Genomic DNA, 15523 nt, shown 5'->3' with positions numbered 1-15523 from the left:
GTATCATGAACTTTCTGATGAAGAAAGGCCCCAGTGTTGCTGAGCCTACTGCTCTCTCATCTCTCACTTTCTGCAGACTCTGYGGGCTCTCCTTCTTCATTCCCCACTAGGGTTGTAGACCATAAGAGGTGCTGTTGTTTGAACTACAGGCTGAGCACAGCCCTGCCTGGAGCAAATGTAGGCCCTGTGTATTATTATCTGTCACTTGTAACAGTGACTTCCTTCCCTGAACACACATCATCTGTGTTCTATGTGTAAAATACTTGTTTGTAGGATTTTCTTCAGCCTCCAACAGCCTTTCTACCTACACCACAGAAATGGCTACAATCRGGAACTATACTGCTCCTTCTCCTCTGGGTTACTTTGTTCAGAAAGCAGAGTAGTAAGGTGAAATGGAGGAAATACATCTATTGTCTCTCATTGCATTTACAGAGATGTTCCCTGGTTTATGGACCATGGAGTCTGCTTGGCTTGGGATTATAGCAATACCCTTCTGTTGTACCAGTAGATACAGAGGAGGAAGGGCGTCAGAATCTGGATCCCTTCCTTTCTCTCTCCTTCTCTCTTTTTTTTTTTTTTTTTTTTTTTTTTTTTCACTAGAACCTTTTTGTTGTGAGGATGGAAAAACACCATTAGTAAAAGACAAGTCAAAGAAAAATGAAGGAAATTATCTGCTACTGCTCTTTAGATTGTAATGGAGAGATCTGTCTTCCATTTACAGGTGCAGCTGGCAGGAGCACAGGGCTAAAAATCCTTTACTCCTCTTCATATTCAGCTTCTGAACTCTGTCATTTTAGGAGGTCAAGCAGAATGACACAATAGTTATATTTTCTTCTCTAGCAGTGAAGGAAGAAAGGGTCTTTTATGTTAGGAAGCTGAATTCTGTTTCTGTAACGTTGTTCCCTAAAGTCCAGTAATCAAATATGGCATTTGGAGGAAGAGGGATTGTAGGTTTCACAGGAAGAACTTGACTGGCTTTTGCAGATTTCTTGTCCCTTTTTAAGTGTATCAGCAGGCCACACTGCCACAAAAGACTGAACACATCAAAACAGAACCCTGTGCACTCCCTCTTGGTTGGAGTCACATACGCTCTTTTCTTATCCACCAGCTCTTACATCTGTTTCTRAATTTTTATTTTTATTTCAGACTAGATGGTGCTCTGGTTTTGCTTATTTTACATGTAATCCCCAGCAGATTTGCCAGCCTGAAAGCTAATGGGAGATGTGGTCTTTTTTTACTGAACAGCATCATGGCAAAACTTTGTGCCTTTTCATCTTGTTAGACGCCAAGTGTCTACCAAGTGTGTAAGTGTATATTGTGGTACAAATGCTTGGCATCAAACTATAAATACCTCTCCAATAAATCTATTGTAATATTTTTGAACTAAACTAGGTACTCTTCTGAACTAATTTAATGTGTACACAACTGCTTCTTATCTGTTTAGTACCTGTTTAGTACCACAAATTATTTAGGATAATCCATGAGAGAAATGAGTCCAGAAAACTAGATTTCATTTTCTTGGACCGCAAAAGAACTAGGAACTATCTAAAAACTTTTGTAGTGTAAAACCTGAAACTTTGTATGTAACTCTAAAGCCAATGTCAGGTTTTACATTCAGTTAAACTCTGAGTAAGGTTTAATTTAGGGCTTTGAGAATAAAACTACGTATCCCATGTTGGTTGTAATACATGCAGATATAAATTGCAATTCAGCTGAATGCATATTTTTGCTCATGAGTTAACATTCCAGGGAGAACTTTACATTTCACACTCCCAAAATATTTCTTGCCTACACTCCCTTGGTCTGTGTTTGATTCCTGCACTTCCCTACACTGATGAGATCTTGCAGCATGAAAAGGTAACAGCCACACACTCTGGGGAAGGTGACTCCATGAGATGTTCCATTTGCAGCCTCTGTGGCATGGCAGCAGTTCAGGGGATCCTCCCCCTCTCTACCCTACTGATTGCCATACTCTGATACTCACTTTTCCTGTAGACCGCTGATGAGCAGAGAGTGGAAAGGARATTAAGTGATTCAACAGCTGAAGTGTTAGTGGCTCCCTTGCCAAGCMATTGTTTCAGTTTTTCCACGTGGCCCTTTCTAGCATCTTTAGATGCTCTTCAGAGGATTTCATGTCCATCAGATGAGAAGTATCACCAGTAAAATTATGTGCAATCATTTTCTTGATCTGGATACCTTCCACTGTTGCTCAGATAGGTTATATCCACTATGTAGATAAATAGCTGTATAGAAATCAGACGTGTTCCTTAAAAATACCTTAAGAGGAACTTAGGGTTCTTTAATATAAATGGACAACAGTTGATGTTCAGTAAATGTAACTGAGTTCAAGTTGAGTAGCGTGAGTAGTGTAGAATGTTAACATAACCTTCATTTTCCTGAGTCTTTTCATTTGTGAGAAAGCCTAGAGCCTGCCTGTTCACAGTGTGGGACAGAATAGCCGCTTTCCTCACTGTGGCCCTAGAATGCCTCAAGCATCAGCCTTTTTATGTTCAGCTGTTTTGTGCTTCCATAAGCAAAAGAATGTGGTATGGCTGGAAACAGGGAAGCTGACACCTGCCGCGGTTCAGGTGGAGCGTCAGCCAGAGAATTCAGCTTGTGATAAGRTCTGTTATGTGTTTGCCACCAAATGTTGCTGCAACTCATAGTTGGGACTCCAAAGCAGAAGGCTGTGTGATAAACCTATCCTAAACTTATATCTCAGTTGCAATAACAGTAAGAGAAATGGGGAYACACATAAATGTTACGATGCACTTGCTGCTTGTAGATACATAGGTTGAACTCTTCAGACTCTATGGCTAACAGTGAACAGTAATTSCAGCATAGTATTATAGCTGTTGCTGCTGTAATCCATATAACGTGAAGGTGGTGTCACGGAACGAGTGGTGGCAGGGGTGAGTGACAAATGCACTTCACTCGTATGAAAGAAATAATAACAGGATTTATTAATATGGASARTGATTTCAYRAGATTCTATGGCAAGGTCACTTATTATTCACTGCATGGAGGCTCAAGATAATACAGAATTATCWTGGGATACCCTCCCGTTGGRTCACGAGGTTCAGATTGGACCCCCTTGCTTTCCAGGCTCCTTCTGAGAGGAGTCTGGGTGCGGCTGGATCCAATCCTAGTCCCAGACCTGGTCAACGGTTTATGACTAAGGGTTCTTGTGCACAGTTACAAAGTAAAGTTAAAGAGAGCGCGCTATGTTCACTTACCACAAATCTGTTGTGGAAGTGGGGGGTCTCTCAACCTCGAGGAGTAACCTTGAGAGGCATCCCTGCTCAAGGGGAGATCCTGCTGTGCAGGCCGCAGCCGTGTCAGGAGAGCTCAAAGGGCTCTCGGGCTGTCCGAGTATTTATAGGATAAGATGACTGACTTATAGTCATTCTTTCATTTCAGAGGCCCATTGGCTAGTGTATTAGCCTTACCGCCCCTTTGGGATGCAGCCTTCAGGAATGTTATGTTGAGTCTAAGTGGCAGAAGAAATCAGGATGGTGGCGCCTACCAGGATTAGATAAATCGCTGGTGGTTAGCAACTGAACAGGGCTGCATGTAAGGTACAGGCCAGGCTGAGCTGGGAAAGGAGCATATCYGTCACAGGTGGACATCTGCTTTATATTTGYACTGCTAGAACAATTCCTAAGAAATAAAATAATGTAGTACATATATGTAGAAGTGTGTATATTAGAGGCTGTAGAGATGAGTTGAAAACTCTTTATTTTAAAGAATATAATCAGAAAAATAATATTCACAATCCAGATGATGAGTAACTAACCAACATCTCCTCCCCTATAGTATTTGTTATAAACTGTGCTTCGAAAATGCAGTCCTTTCTCTTCTAGTTCCAGTTACTGGTTCTGAATCAGAAATTTGTGGACAGGTGAAGTTTTTATAAATTATGCTTAATCTCTGGAGAGAGAGTTTCCTCTAAAAGGAAAACAAATTAATGAATAAAATATAGGACTCCATTAGTTATGAACACATTACATGTTCTTTGATCATTACTCTTAAAATTTCCTTATTTTCTTTGACATATGCTAAAGAGATAGCTGTGTGATCTTTTTTTTTTTTTTTTTTGGTAATTTCATTCAAAATCAAATTTTCATTTCTTATAATGAAACTGCTGTAAGAGTTGTTATTGGTCGACTCTGTGTTTCCCACAACAATTTACTTCAGCTTACATGGTGGGTACACTAATTTAGGGTTAATTATTGTTAGCCGATTTTAGAAAATCCTATTATAATAAAGGGTGCTGAAAACAGTCTTTTATTCTATTCATTCATTACACGAATGAAGTTTAGTTTAAATCATTTTATTTTATCCATTGTAGTGTAATAGTAGTTAGTATTGATAATAGTCATTATTTGATTTTTTGTGTCATGAATATTTGTTATTTTAAATACAGAATTACTCATTCTGTTGAACATTTTTTCCCCTGGAGTCATTTTTTTAATGTTTTGAAGATTGCATAGTTTATTCTTGATTTATTTTTATAATGTAGGTTATGGAAACTTCCTAAAGTTCTACTGTTCTAAATTTACCACTGACTYCAAGTAGCTGGGTGCTTCAGTTCTAATGAGGTCAGTGAACACGGCACATATTTATTAGCACCCCGTGTGAATTAGGCCATATTTTCAGGTTGTTATTTCAGCAACCTAATTATATCTGAGTTTGATACTCCAGTTTACTAACGAGTACTGACTCCTGTGATGGATAGTACTCCGACAAACTGCTGCTTCTGACAGAGCACCACTGAGAGCGGCAAGCCTAGCTGTTTAGACATCCATGAAAGCAGCCTAACTCTTCAAGTATAGGACAAGAAAAAGAAAGAAAAAAAAGTAATAAAAGAAATGAAGAGGAAGGTAGCACGCACACAGGAAAAAATGCCAAGGTGCCTTTCCATGTTCTTTTCCACTGTTCTAAAAACTGCACTGTTTTGTATCAGGTCTCACCATCTGCAGTCTTCAGGTTGGTGCTTTTTATATATTTCTGCTGTTTGACCTTTTTCCGGTGAATTTTACTGTATTTTGTGTCTACAAAGTAATAAAATTCTCTCTGGTAGTTAGGCTGGTTTAAAGTAAAGCTTGAAGCAGTTGTTTCCATTTTCTAGATTATTTGAAAAGCTAACACTGGGCTATTTAATCTTAGAGCTAGATGGGAATTTTTTAGTATTGTTTACCAGAACATAGCAATTTAATGCCAGGCTTTCTCACAGAAATGGGACAGTTCTGATTAATATCCAGATATTTAAATTTTGAGATTAAGTTTATAGCCTGACATTTTTGAAACAAGAAATCCCAATCTATTTTGAAATATGTTTCATTTTGAAGTACATTAATTATAACTAATATTGAAAATGTTTAGGATTAAACATAGATCTTTTGAAGTGATTAGCATAAAATTATTCCTTTTTTTTTTTTTTTTTTCTTTTTGGCATGAACCTTTGAGGTTATCTTTTCATACCAGTTTGAGACATGAGCATTTTTGAAAATCAATTTTGCACTGGACTAGAGAAAGATATATGAGGTTCAACAAATGTCATCAGTATGTGACTTCTCTGTACTCTTCTAGGTGCTCTCTCTACTTCTCTGACTACTTCTCATCATTTCATCTGTAGCGTAGTCCCTCGTGCAGTGTTCTGTGGGGATGCAGTGGAATATTCCTGCACCTGCCGGCCTCCTCCTTGCCTTCTCTCACTTGTCTTTGTGTGGTCCTTGTGCACTCACCAAAGTCTCGCTGGATTGATGAATGCATCAGGCCCCATTCTCTCTAACCAGATTAGCAGGTTGCCTGTTTCTCTGGTATTTGCTTTAATATCAAGCTTCCAGCTCATCTGGAAGAAGCTGCATCAGGCTTCCACATCTTCTCTAAACTTACAATGTCTTTCTTCAAATACTATACGAGAATTTTGACTTCTGTTATGCAGTGCATGTCAATGGTAGCATACAGAAAGATGCAGAGTTACGTCAGCATTGCTGACTACTGTGGTGCCTGGAGGGACTTATCTCTGAGATATTAAATTGTTAGGATTTGGAGCTCACAGGGAGCTCACACAGAGGCAAGGCACTCAGTGGGTGCCTCTGTGGTCAGCTGCGCTGATCTAACAGTCTGTTGCCTTGGGGTGCATATGGCTTTGGGTGCCTGGTCCTGCCTCCTCCCTTGCACTGGGTCTGCCACTAGTCTTATCCTTTGTTGAGCTGACTCAGTTCAACAAGCCAGCAGCAAAACAACACAGCTGAAAAGAAAAAGAAAAAAGAGGGAGAGAGAGAAAGAAAGGGTGGCTGGATACCTGCTTCTAGTAGCTGTGAACTATTAGGGCGTCTCAGCCAGTTCATGGAGCATCAAATGCAAGTATTCAGTGGGGATCTGGGGTTGCCTGCCTGTGGCTTCTCTGAGAGGCAGCACTTCCTGACTCCTGCTGAATTCTTCCAACACTCTTAACTTCAGGGAAAAAAAAAAATAAAAATAAATAACAGCTTAGCACTTTATCTTCAAAAGCCTACTAATACCTCATTTATCATGTCAGACAAGCTGCTTTTCTTCTCTTTTTATGCTTTTCACAACCTATCCTCATCATATGTATCCTCCCTTATTTGCTGTCAAGATATCAAGATTCTAATTTCTGATTAGCCTGTGATACAGGCTTCCTTCAAAACACGTTAAATTTTGGTTGACTGAAGTTAGGTTTCATTTATCCTGCTGTTCATGCTTGAACAGGATGTAAACTTGTGCGAAATTAGTGCATTAAGAGTCTTCAATTTTCTCCTTAAAACTGCTTTTCAAGATGCCAAAAATAAATTAATGAATAAATTCAATTGGATTCAGGAAAGAGGTAGCAAATTATAATAATATTCAAATATCTAGGTAATTATAATGTATCACTTTGTTCAGAGATGTGGTTGGTAATACAAATTGCACCCAAAAACAGTTTAAAGATTTTAATGTGGAGCAGCAGCCAAAATCTGGGAAAGTGATAGAAAATATGATRTCAAATACCAAGTCAAAGTCTGAAACTGAARTTACTTCAGTGACACTTTCTGGAGCTTTTAATTGGTATCAATTGATATTGTCTACCAGTTTTAATGCAGTGAGTTTATTATAAGGCTGTATCTCCTTAGGTGTATAGTCGTGTAACTTAGATTTGAAAATGGTCAAGAGAGCTGTGAAGTTCAGGGAATAATCCACACACACAACATTTGCAGTATTCCTGTATACCCCAAATAAGGTAAAGTGCAAAAGAAAKGAGGAATTGAAGGCTATAAGAGAGACTTTTTAAGGCAGAAAGACCATATATGCTTTTCTGGATGTTGCAACCAGTGGAAAGGAAAGCCCCAGCAAGGCAAAACAAAGGAAGGACTTGAAAAGTAGCACAGCAACACAGTTCCTATAAGAAGCTTCAGGGGATAGTCATAATGTCAGTAACACCAAGATGTTGTAAATAATGATGTAAAGATAATACTGTATTATAGAGCTGTTAAATTTTTGTGCTTCTAGGAAATCTACAGCTTAATTATTGTCTTATGTATATTAGACAAATAATAATGATCGTCTTTTTTACTTCCTGGTCTCTCTTTTTTTTATGACAAAATCATGTAAAGGATTTGGCAAGTGTTCTGAAATCTTACTAGATTGGTGGTAGAAGCATGTGTGGAGATCACATCAAAGCAAAATAGTTAAAATGGTGTCATGTCTGTAAGAATAAATGGCAGGATTATTATTTATTGTGCTGCACTAAATTTTTACTGTATACTTGCTTACTCACTGCTTTTGAAAATACTATAGCTGTAAGTGCCTATCCAGAGTTTTACCATGAACTGTCAGTTGCTGTCATGCTAGCTCAGTAAAGGAGACAGTACATAATCCAGAGGGGCAACAACCACTAAGCTTTAGTTAGTTGATTTTATTCACCAGCACAAGATCTTTGTGATAACAATGTCTACCATTAACTGGTGTGATTGCTATAGGGACTGGCTTATCAATATATTTTGGGAAATGACGTTTAAATGCTTTTTATTTCAGCATAAACTTTTGTTTTACCTTGTAGCTATGCAATGCTGTCTTAATTATTCTTTCTGTTTCTGCAGTCTAATCCTTCTCTTTTTCAGTCATTCTCAAAACATATCCTGATAAGTACATGCAATGCAGACCCCATGGTCTGCTGCAGCAAGCTCATACCAGGAAGCTTCCTCTCGATCTTTTAGCAGTCATTCATTTTCCACTTTTTTTCTTCCTTTCCTCTTGGGAAGCCTATAAAGCAATAGTAAGAAAAACAGGATAAATTCCTTCAAGGAGGAATTCTTAAAATAAGAAAAAAAAAAAAGAAGGGGGGAGGGGGGAACGGGCGAATTTTGATACCTCAGAATGCATCTGCTAAAGTCTTATTGCAACTCCCACCTGTACTTCTGGGAGCAATGGTCAGCCCTCCGATCCCTTGCCAATAAATTTGGTTTCAGCTAAATGAATTTTATGTTCCACCACGGTGCTTTATTGTTCCCTTAGGTTAACTAAAACCACTGTTTTTTTGCTACTGCTTCTGTCAGTGATGTTACAGAGCTTTATACTTTAGTCCGAGCCAAAATATTGCCATTATTGGGCAGCGATGATAATGAGGAAAAGTCAAACTTTTTTTTTTCCCCTGCATCATTTAGTCTCATCTTGAGTTATCTATGTGCAACCAAAACCATAGCTCACATCTGTTGCCCTTCGCTAATTGGCTGATTTATGTTATAACCAGATAGGCAACATTCTGAGGATTTCTTGAAAATTTCTTAAAAGTGGCAGATTTTTGTAGCCCTACTACAGTATTTTTAGTGGAAGAAAAGGTGGAGCTATTCAGTCAGGTATTGTACACACTGATTTCATATAAAACACTGAAAGATAATTAAGCCATGGAATCCTAGAAATCCCTTCTCTTTATCTGGAAGCTTTATATAATATTTCAGTTTATAATGCTGCCCAAAATCTTTCATACTTTGGAAGACATGCTTTGTTTCTCTGGGCTTAATTTCAAYTGTAGCAAGTAAATTAGTAAGTAGATTCTGAGGCACAGCTTGAGGTAATTCTCTCAGCTGGAAAGAAACTCAAGGAAAAGAGGAAAGCACATCTCAGACCCGCTACGGCCGTCACTAAGATGGGAGGTATGGGTTGGCCTTCCTGAACTAAGGCCCTCCATTTGGAGGATATAACAAAGAACATCAGTTGGCTTGCTGCCTCTCACTGACAAATTGGCAAGTGTTAGGAAAGATGAGATAGGGGGAGAAGGAGTCAAGAGTGAACTGCTTTACCAACATCTTCACTTAAGAAAAAGAAAGAGGTTTTCATAATCTCTCACAGGAACCAAGGAGAGCAGCTCCTAGCTCTTCATGGCTGCACTGCAGACAGTGCTGACAGATCAGCAGCTGATTTCCACTTAGATGCTACTTCCTAGTAAGTTAAAAAGTTCAAGCTGTGCTCAATTTTGAACCACTTGACCAATTTACTACTGGTATGAGGAGATGAAACTCCATTGGTTTCTAAGAGCTGACAAACCATTATGCTTGTGGTAAATTAGGCAAAAATAGGCAAAATGTATTCATCCAGGCTTGATCACAGAACCTTTGATTAAATTATGTTTCTCTCTTTTCTCACATGAAGGGCTACATCTGGTCATGTAGAAAGAGCTTGTAACAACACTGAAACATAAATTATTTGATGAACTACTTAGGGCTATTCACTTAATGCATGATAATTCTGTGAACATGTTAACGAGCAGCAATTCTCCGATGATTAAACTGCTTTAAAATGTCTTTGTACTCATATGTCATTAGAATGAACTTGGCACTTCTAAAACATCCATTATTCATCATGTTCCAGTGTCGCATCTGACTGTTTCACTTTAATTTCACTCACTTAACAAAGCAATCTATTCATTACAATAGTTTGAAGCATGTTTACTAAACCAGAAAAATCTTAGCCGTACTTTTCTATCTTTAAAAGTATAGTAGATCAAAAAATAACATCCAAAGTTGTAATTATTTACCTAGTGTGCTTGATAATGCTAACTAAAATAAATGATCTTTAAGAGAAAAAAAAAATGTTCATATCAATGGTATTGCTAGCTGGGGAATCAAGTTAGGTAAAAATCCATGTTGAAAGCACAAGGCCAACCTTTCCTTCAGACATAGTTCAGCAAACCTCTTAATAATCCTTTTCACATCCATCTGTTGTTCCAATCACTAGAGAGGCAGACAAAGTATTATTAATCCAAACATAAATATTTGGAATTTTCATATATGTGTATAAAGTTGGGTTTTCTTTTGGTATGAAGGTTTCCAACTCATACTACAAGATGTGGATTCTTCCCTACTCACACATTAAACTGTACATTAGTTTTGCTTCTGCTTGAATCTGTGTGTAGTGGTTGCTCTGGAAATGGTTCTTTGCTTCCCAACCAACCCAAGAGACGTATCTCCCAAAGTGTGACTGCTGAATGACTCCAAATTTGAGGATTTTTGACTCATGGGCTGAATGAACTCCATCTTATGTAAGTGAAAGATGGATTTTGTCAGAGAAATCTGATAGAATATGGGCTGAATGGATTTCTTGTAGATGTGTCACAGGAAATACACTTTGGTGTTGCCAAGTGAATTTCCAGTTGGACTAGCGAAGATTTGGTCCTTTGTAAAACATGCACATGCATGAGTTGACTGAAATTTTAATCTAGTAGAATCCATTTAAATCTTTAATTTTCTTCTAAAAATGTTTTTTAGACTTACTGGGAAAACAGTGAATAGTCACCTATGCTCAGCTTATTTCTAACAYGCTGTTCTTATTCCTCAGTATTTTCAGATTTTTTGTCAAATGTGTTTTTAATGCATTTTGATTCAATCTGTTGCTAAAGCACTGTGCTTGAACTGATATTGAATGTCTACTAATGCTTTTCTAGAAAGCAACAGAGGTAGGAAGTCCTTGATTGTTGTGTTAGCTCATTCAGTGCCCGTTGGTACAATAAAAGACAAAAACATAGTCATGGTTAGGGATCTTCAGAACTGCTAAAACAATATGAACGAATAAGGGAGAAATAGAAGAGATATGTGGTAAGATGAAGATGCTGAAAGAGATGGACATTGAAATAATTAAATAATTACTAACATCTATTTTTACTAAGAATGTTAATGGAATCAGAATATACTAAGAAACCTAGTTTGGATGCACTTCTTTACATTTATGACTATTCCTGTGGAACAGTATTTTTGTTGTTGTTTTGCATGGTCCATAAGAAAGAATTAGTTTGCAATTAATTAGGAATTAATTAATTAGGAATTAATTGCTTTTGAATTCTGGTAAGATATTTCAAAACTTTGCTGGTATATAAGCCAGTATATACCTTTGCTTTGGTCAGTCTTTGCCACAAAATGCCATTTTTAAAGTATGTGATAGCATTCCCACTTACTACCTCATCTGTGGCAGCGTCAAAACTTGAGTTAATGGTGAGATAGTTTTAGGATGTCTTTTTATGATTAAAATCCTTAAGGTCTGTTAAGCTTTTCCTTTCAACTAAACTTGATATGTTGCCATAGCTTTGGCTACCTTTATGTATCATTCAGTCCATGGAAGGCTGTATGTTGTATATGGAAATGATTCTCATCAGTTTTGCATTGAGTAGTTATATAAAATGTAGATCCTTAATCAGAAAACAAACTGCAACTTGTAGAAATTGAGGGATAAGGATGTTCTTTTAACTTACAGTGATGTGTTTGTGTTTCCTTAATGCACAGCCCCTGTTCTCCCTGGTGCGTATCAGCAAAGCCAGTCCCAAGGGTATGGATACATGCATCAGACCAGTATGTCATCCATGAGGTCAATGCATTCACAGCCTCATTCAGCAGGTCTGGTGAGTACAGAATTTAAATAACAATTCCTTTTGTTAAGCAGCATTTTCAGACATTATTGTGAAATCTTTTAAATGCAAGCAAATTGATCTCTTTGAGTTCTGTAGCCTGAGAATTCTGGAAGTTAGTGTTTTCCCTTGTTTCTGACAGTTTCTTTATTTTTGATTCTGTGTTTGACCTTTTATGTATATTTGTCTGTGGTGGTCCTAAATGTGGATGATAGTTAGAATGTATGGAAAAATAAGTCACTGAGGGCAGTGGCAAAAACTTTTATGCCAGTGGGTATTATAAAAATTTATGATCTCAGGGAGTCAGATGAAACAACAGCATCTTCCACCTGCTAAAACATTGGGGCTAGACTTTGATGTTATGCAGACTGATGAACTCGGGTTCCTGCCAGATTAGTAACACCAATCTTTTTTTATGATCACTCTGTTGGTTTAACTTATTTGTTGACTTTGTCCTGGCAGCTGTTATGCATATCCATATTATTCAGTGTTGTTTGTATGAAGCCAGCACATATTCTGTATTGATATGTCCTTTCTAATTCAGTAGAACAGTCAYGCGCCCGTTCAGACCCGATGCAAATCAAGTTACACTCCTGAGCAGTTGAAAAAAAGCATTATCATGAAACCATGGCTGCAGTCATGAAGTTTTTATTTGTGGTGGATGAGAATGTAAAGCTGGAATGAATTTGAGATGTCAGAAGTGACTGACTTTGGAGGGAGATTTGAATTTTTTTTTCAGGAAAATAGTTTTTGAAAATTGACCTTTTTACTTTTTGATCTCTTTAGATGTAAAGTTAAGTTTTTAGTGCTTCTCATGTATTTTTTTTTCTTGTCATAGCACTGCCTAGATAATGCACGATTCAGATTCTATCACTTTTTACTTTAGGAATATCAACTTTCTTTGTGATAGAAAAAATTTCTGAAAGAAAACTTTGAAAGGTTGTTTTGAGTATATTTATAGCTTCTGCCACCTTGTTTAGAAATGAAGAAGCATTTAGTTGTGAATAAAACTTATAGCTGGCTAGGAAAAGGGAAGTTGTTCAAATGAAAAAAAAAAAGTTTACCAAGTTGGTTGGATCTGCAAAGATCACAAAATTCTGGGAAGTTTCAGTGCTTTCAGGCTTGTAAGTTCCTTAGCTTGATGAAAGGTCCAGGATGCACATACCTGTATCTCTGGGTGAGCCAAAACTTGGGAATTTCTTTGGATACTTGCCTAGGAGGTGTGAGGCAGTTGAAACTAGTCAGATATTCAGTTTCAAGGATATCTCAAGGTGTTGGGGAATTGGCTGCTTTCCAAAAGAAATGAAGTTAAAAAAGGGTGGGGGCAGTCCTATAAGCCTAGATTTTGCTAGCAGATTTGCTAGTGAATAAAGGAGTAAAGCAAGGAGCCTTCAAGTTTAGCATCTAGAGAATAGCCATGCCTGAAAATCTAAAGCCCACTTGGTTGCCTCCGTGGCTACATGGAAAAGTAGATAGTCTGCTATTTCAGTATTTCCCTAATATCCCAGTGACTTGCCTGTGGGCCACCTGTTGAAACAGTATCATTTCACTTCTCTTGAGATTCATCATTTTCCTTTGCTTTCCAAAGCTGGAAATTCAATGGTAATAGGGAAAGTACGTAAGGGAGTATGCTGTATGGTTTGACTAAGCCATGTGGARGATGAGGAAGAAAGGAAGGAGAATAAACTGAGTTGAGACTATAGGAAAGATGTCCTAACTCGAATATTGGTCTCAAAATCCCCATCTTTTACTGAAAGTAAAGATAATGAAGTCAGCCTCAGTTTTCCTAGGACTTCTCTAGGACAAGAAAGTTGAAGATCCATGGATTCCTTTAGGGTGAGAATGAGCAGAGAGGTAGGTGTGGTCATAAAAGCCCATTCAATCTTGTTGTACTCTGTGACATCATTATCAAATCAGGTCCCCCAAAAAATCCATAAATTCATCTTACGTCCACCAACATGAGAATTTTCCTAATGCTTATTTTTCTGGTCATTTGTTTTTGAGTCTTCTCTCCCCCCCCCCCCCTTTTTTTGGGGGGGGTTTAAATCAAACATCATCTTAGCACAGTTCCCTAGCACAGTTCTTGAGTATATCTTTTTCTGACTCTTTAGTTTTTGCTCACTTTCTATGAGCAATTTTAAGTAATAGACTGAATAAAATTGCTGCTCAGAGTACAGCATGTTTTATAACAGCTCCCTTAAGGCTTCTTCTGGAGTATTTTTACCTCTGAAAAATAAGAAAGTTTGTTTCAAAGCCTTTAGRTAAGGAAAGGTTCTAGGAAAACAACCCTCATGTTGCTAGTTGGTTTCCCCATTGCAACAGGTAACTACTGGTTGTGAGGACCCCTCCAGAAAGTGAGTTTAAACTGATGGTTGAGCAGGAGATATGCATCTCTTAACTCACATTTGGCTGGGGAGTTGAATAGCTTTGCTTCAGTTCTTCATATGCACAGATTTCTTACCGTTTTGCCTAAGCAAAAGCTGCAAGTTAGACCTTTGAGGAGACAGAAGTGAATACTTGACTGTTTTACAAAACTCCAACCTTCTATTAAACCCCYATTGTGCTCTCAGTACCTGCTGAACTCACTACTGACAGAGGAATAATTCAGTTAAATGCATTTTAAAAATCCTCTGCTTTGAGTCCTTTAAGTATTGTAATTCTCAATTATATAGCCCAGACTACACTCTGAAGTGATAATTAGGCGTTAAATGCTAACAGGATTATTATGGAGATTTCTCCTGACAGCCATTTAGCACCTAATTAGGTGTTAAGGCCATAAATTTAGGTTTCTTAGCGGCATTTAGGGCCCTATAAATTTTTTTTTTTTTTAAGTTTGAAATTACTAGCTTATTTTAACAACTTTGCACCACAATGATGTAGTCAAGMCGCCTTAAAGGAAACAGCAGCAGTTATGTCCATACCATGGGTAGTTAAAGGATGACGATGAGCATCTTTCTGGTGAGCAAAAATGTGACTGTTTCATTTCAGTTGTATCTGTCAGTCTAATAATACATTTCACCTCTTGCCCCAGTCTTTGCCCATTTAATAGGGACATAGAAATCGTGGCTTAGTAAAAAAATTCTCTCCTTCATGCCAGATATGGACATCATTTCTGATAATAAAATTTCTTCAAAACAAAACAAATAACGAAAACAGGACAAGTGCATGAGGTAGAGCTGCTTAGGAGTTGTTTTCCTGAACTGGGAGCAGACTGAATATTGCTGTCTTTTAAAAGGTTAAGACAATCATCCCGAGTGTTAACAGTCTTTTACCTTTGTTCTCTTTGAATCATTTTACCAGAGGAAAAGGAAAAAAAAAAAAAAAGAAGCTAGATACCGTGACAAGGAAAAAGAGCTGGCAGGCCAGTGAGGTATTATCAGTGATGCCTGAACTGCTCTTGACTTCTATTGAGAGACAAGAAAAGGGGAAAAACTCTTGGGAATCTTAAATTGAGCTACCTTTATTCTGCCATTAAAACACAATGGGAGACTTTGTTCCCTGTAAGTTGGAAATCATACTTTGAGTTTGAGTAAATGATAGCATATTGTTGATTATGAATTGAAATAAATATATGAAAAAGAATCTGAAATCTTTGCTTACAGCTGGCAGAGGTATTGGGGAGTT

The 15523-nt window shown here is 37.7% G+C and overlaps 1 protein-coding gene across 1 annotated transcript in view; it reads left to right on the top strand.

Annotated features, from left to right (window-relative positions):
• Positions 1-15523, top strand: part of LOC112947345 (LIM zinc-binding domain-containing Nebulette) — a 231760-nt gene that overhangs the window by 213965 nt on the left and 2272 nt on the right. Inside the window, exon 6 of the mRNA XM_026039409.1 lies at positions 11778-11893. Within this exon, the coding sequence (XP_025895194.1) occupies positions 11778-11893 (116 nt within the window). The remainder of the gene's footprint in view (positions 1-11777; positions 11894-15523) is intronic.

This window comes from Nothoprocta perdicaria, unplaced genomic scaffold (assembly GCF_003342845.1).
Source record: "Nothoprocta perdicaria isolate Ctin4 unplaced genomic scaffold, notPer1 scaffold_23, whole genome shotgun sequence".
Taxonomy (NCBI): domain Eukaryota; kingdom Metazoa; phylum Chordata; class Aves; order Tinamiformes; family Tinamidae; genus Nothoprocta; species Nothoprocta perdicaria.
The sequence above is the reverse complement of the archived record's forward strand: the minus strand, read 5'-3'. Positions and strand labels throughout refer to the sequence as shown.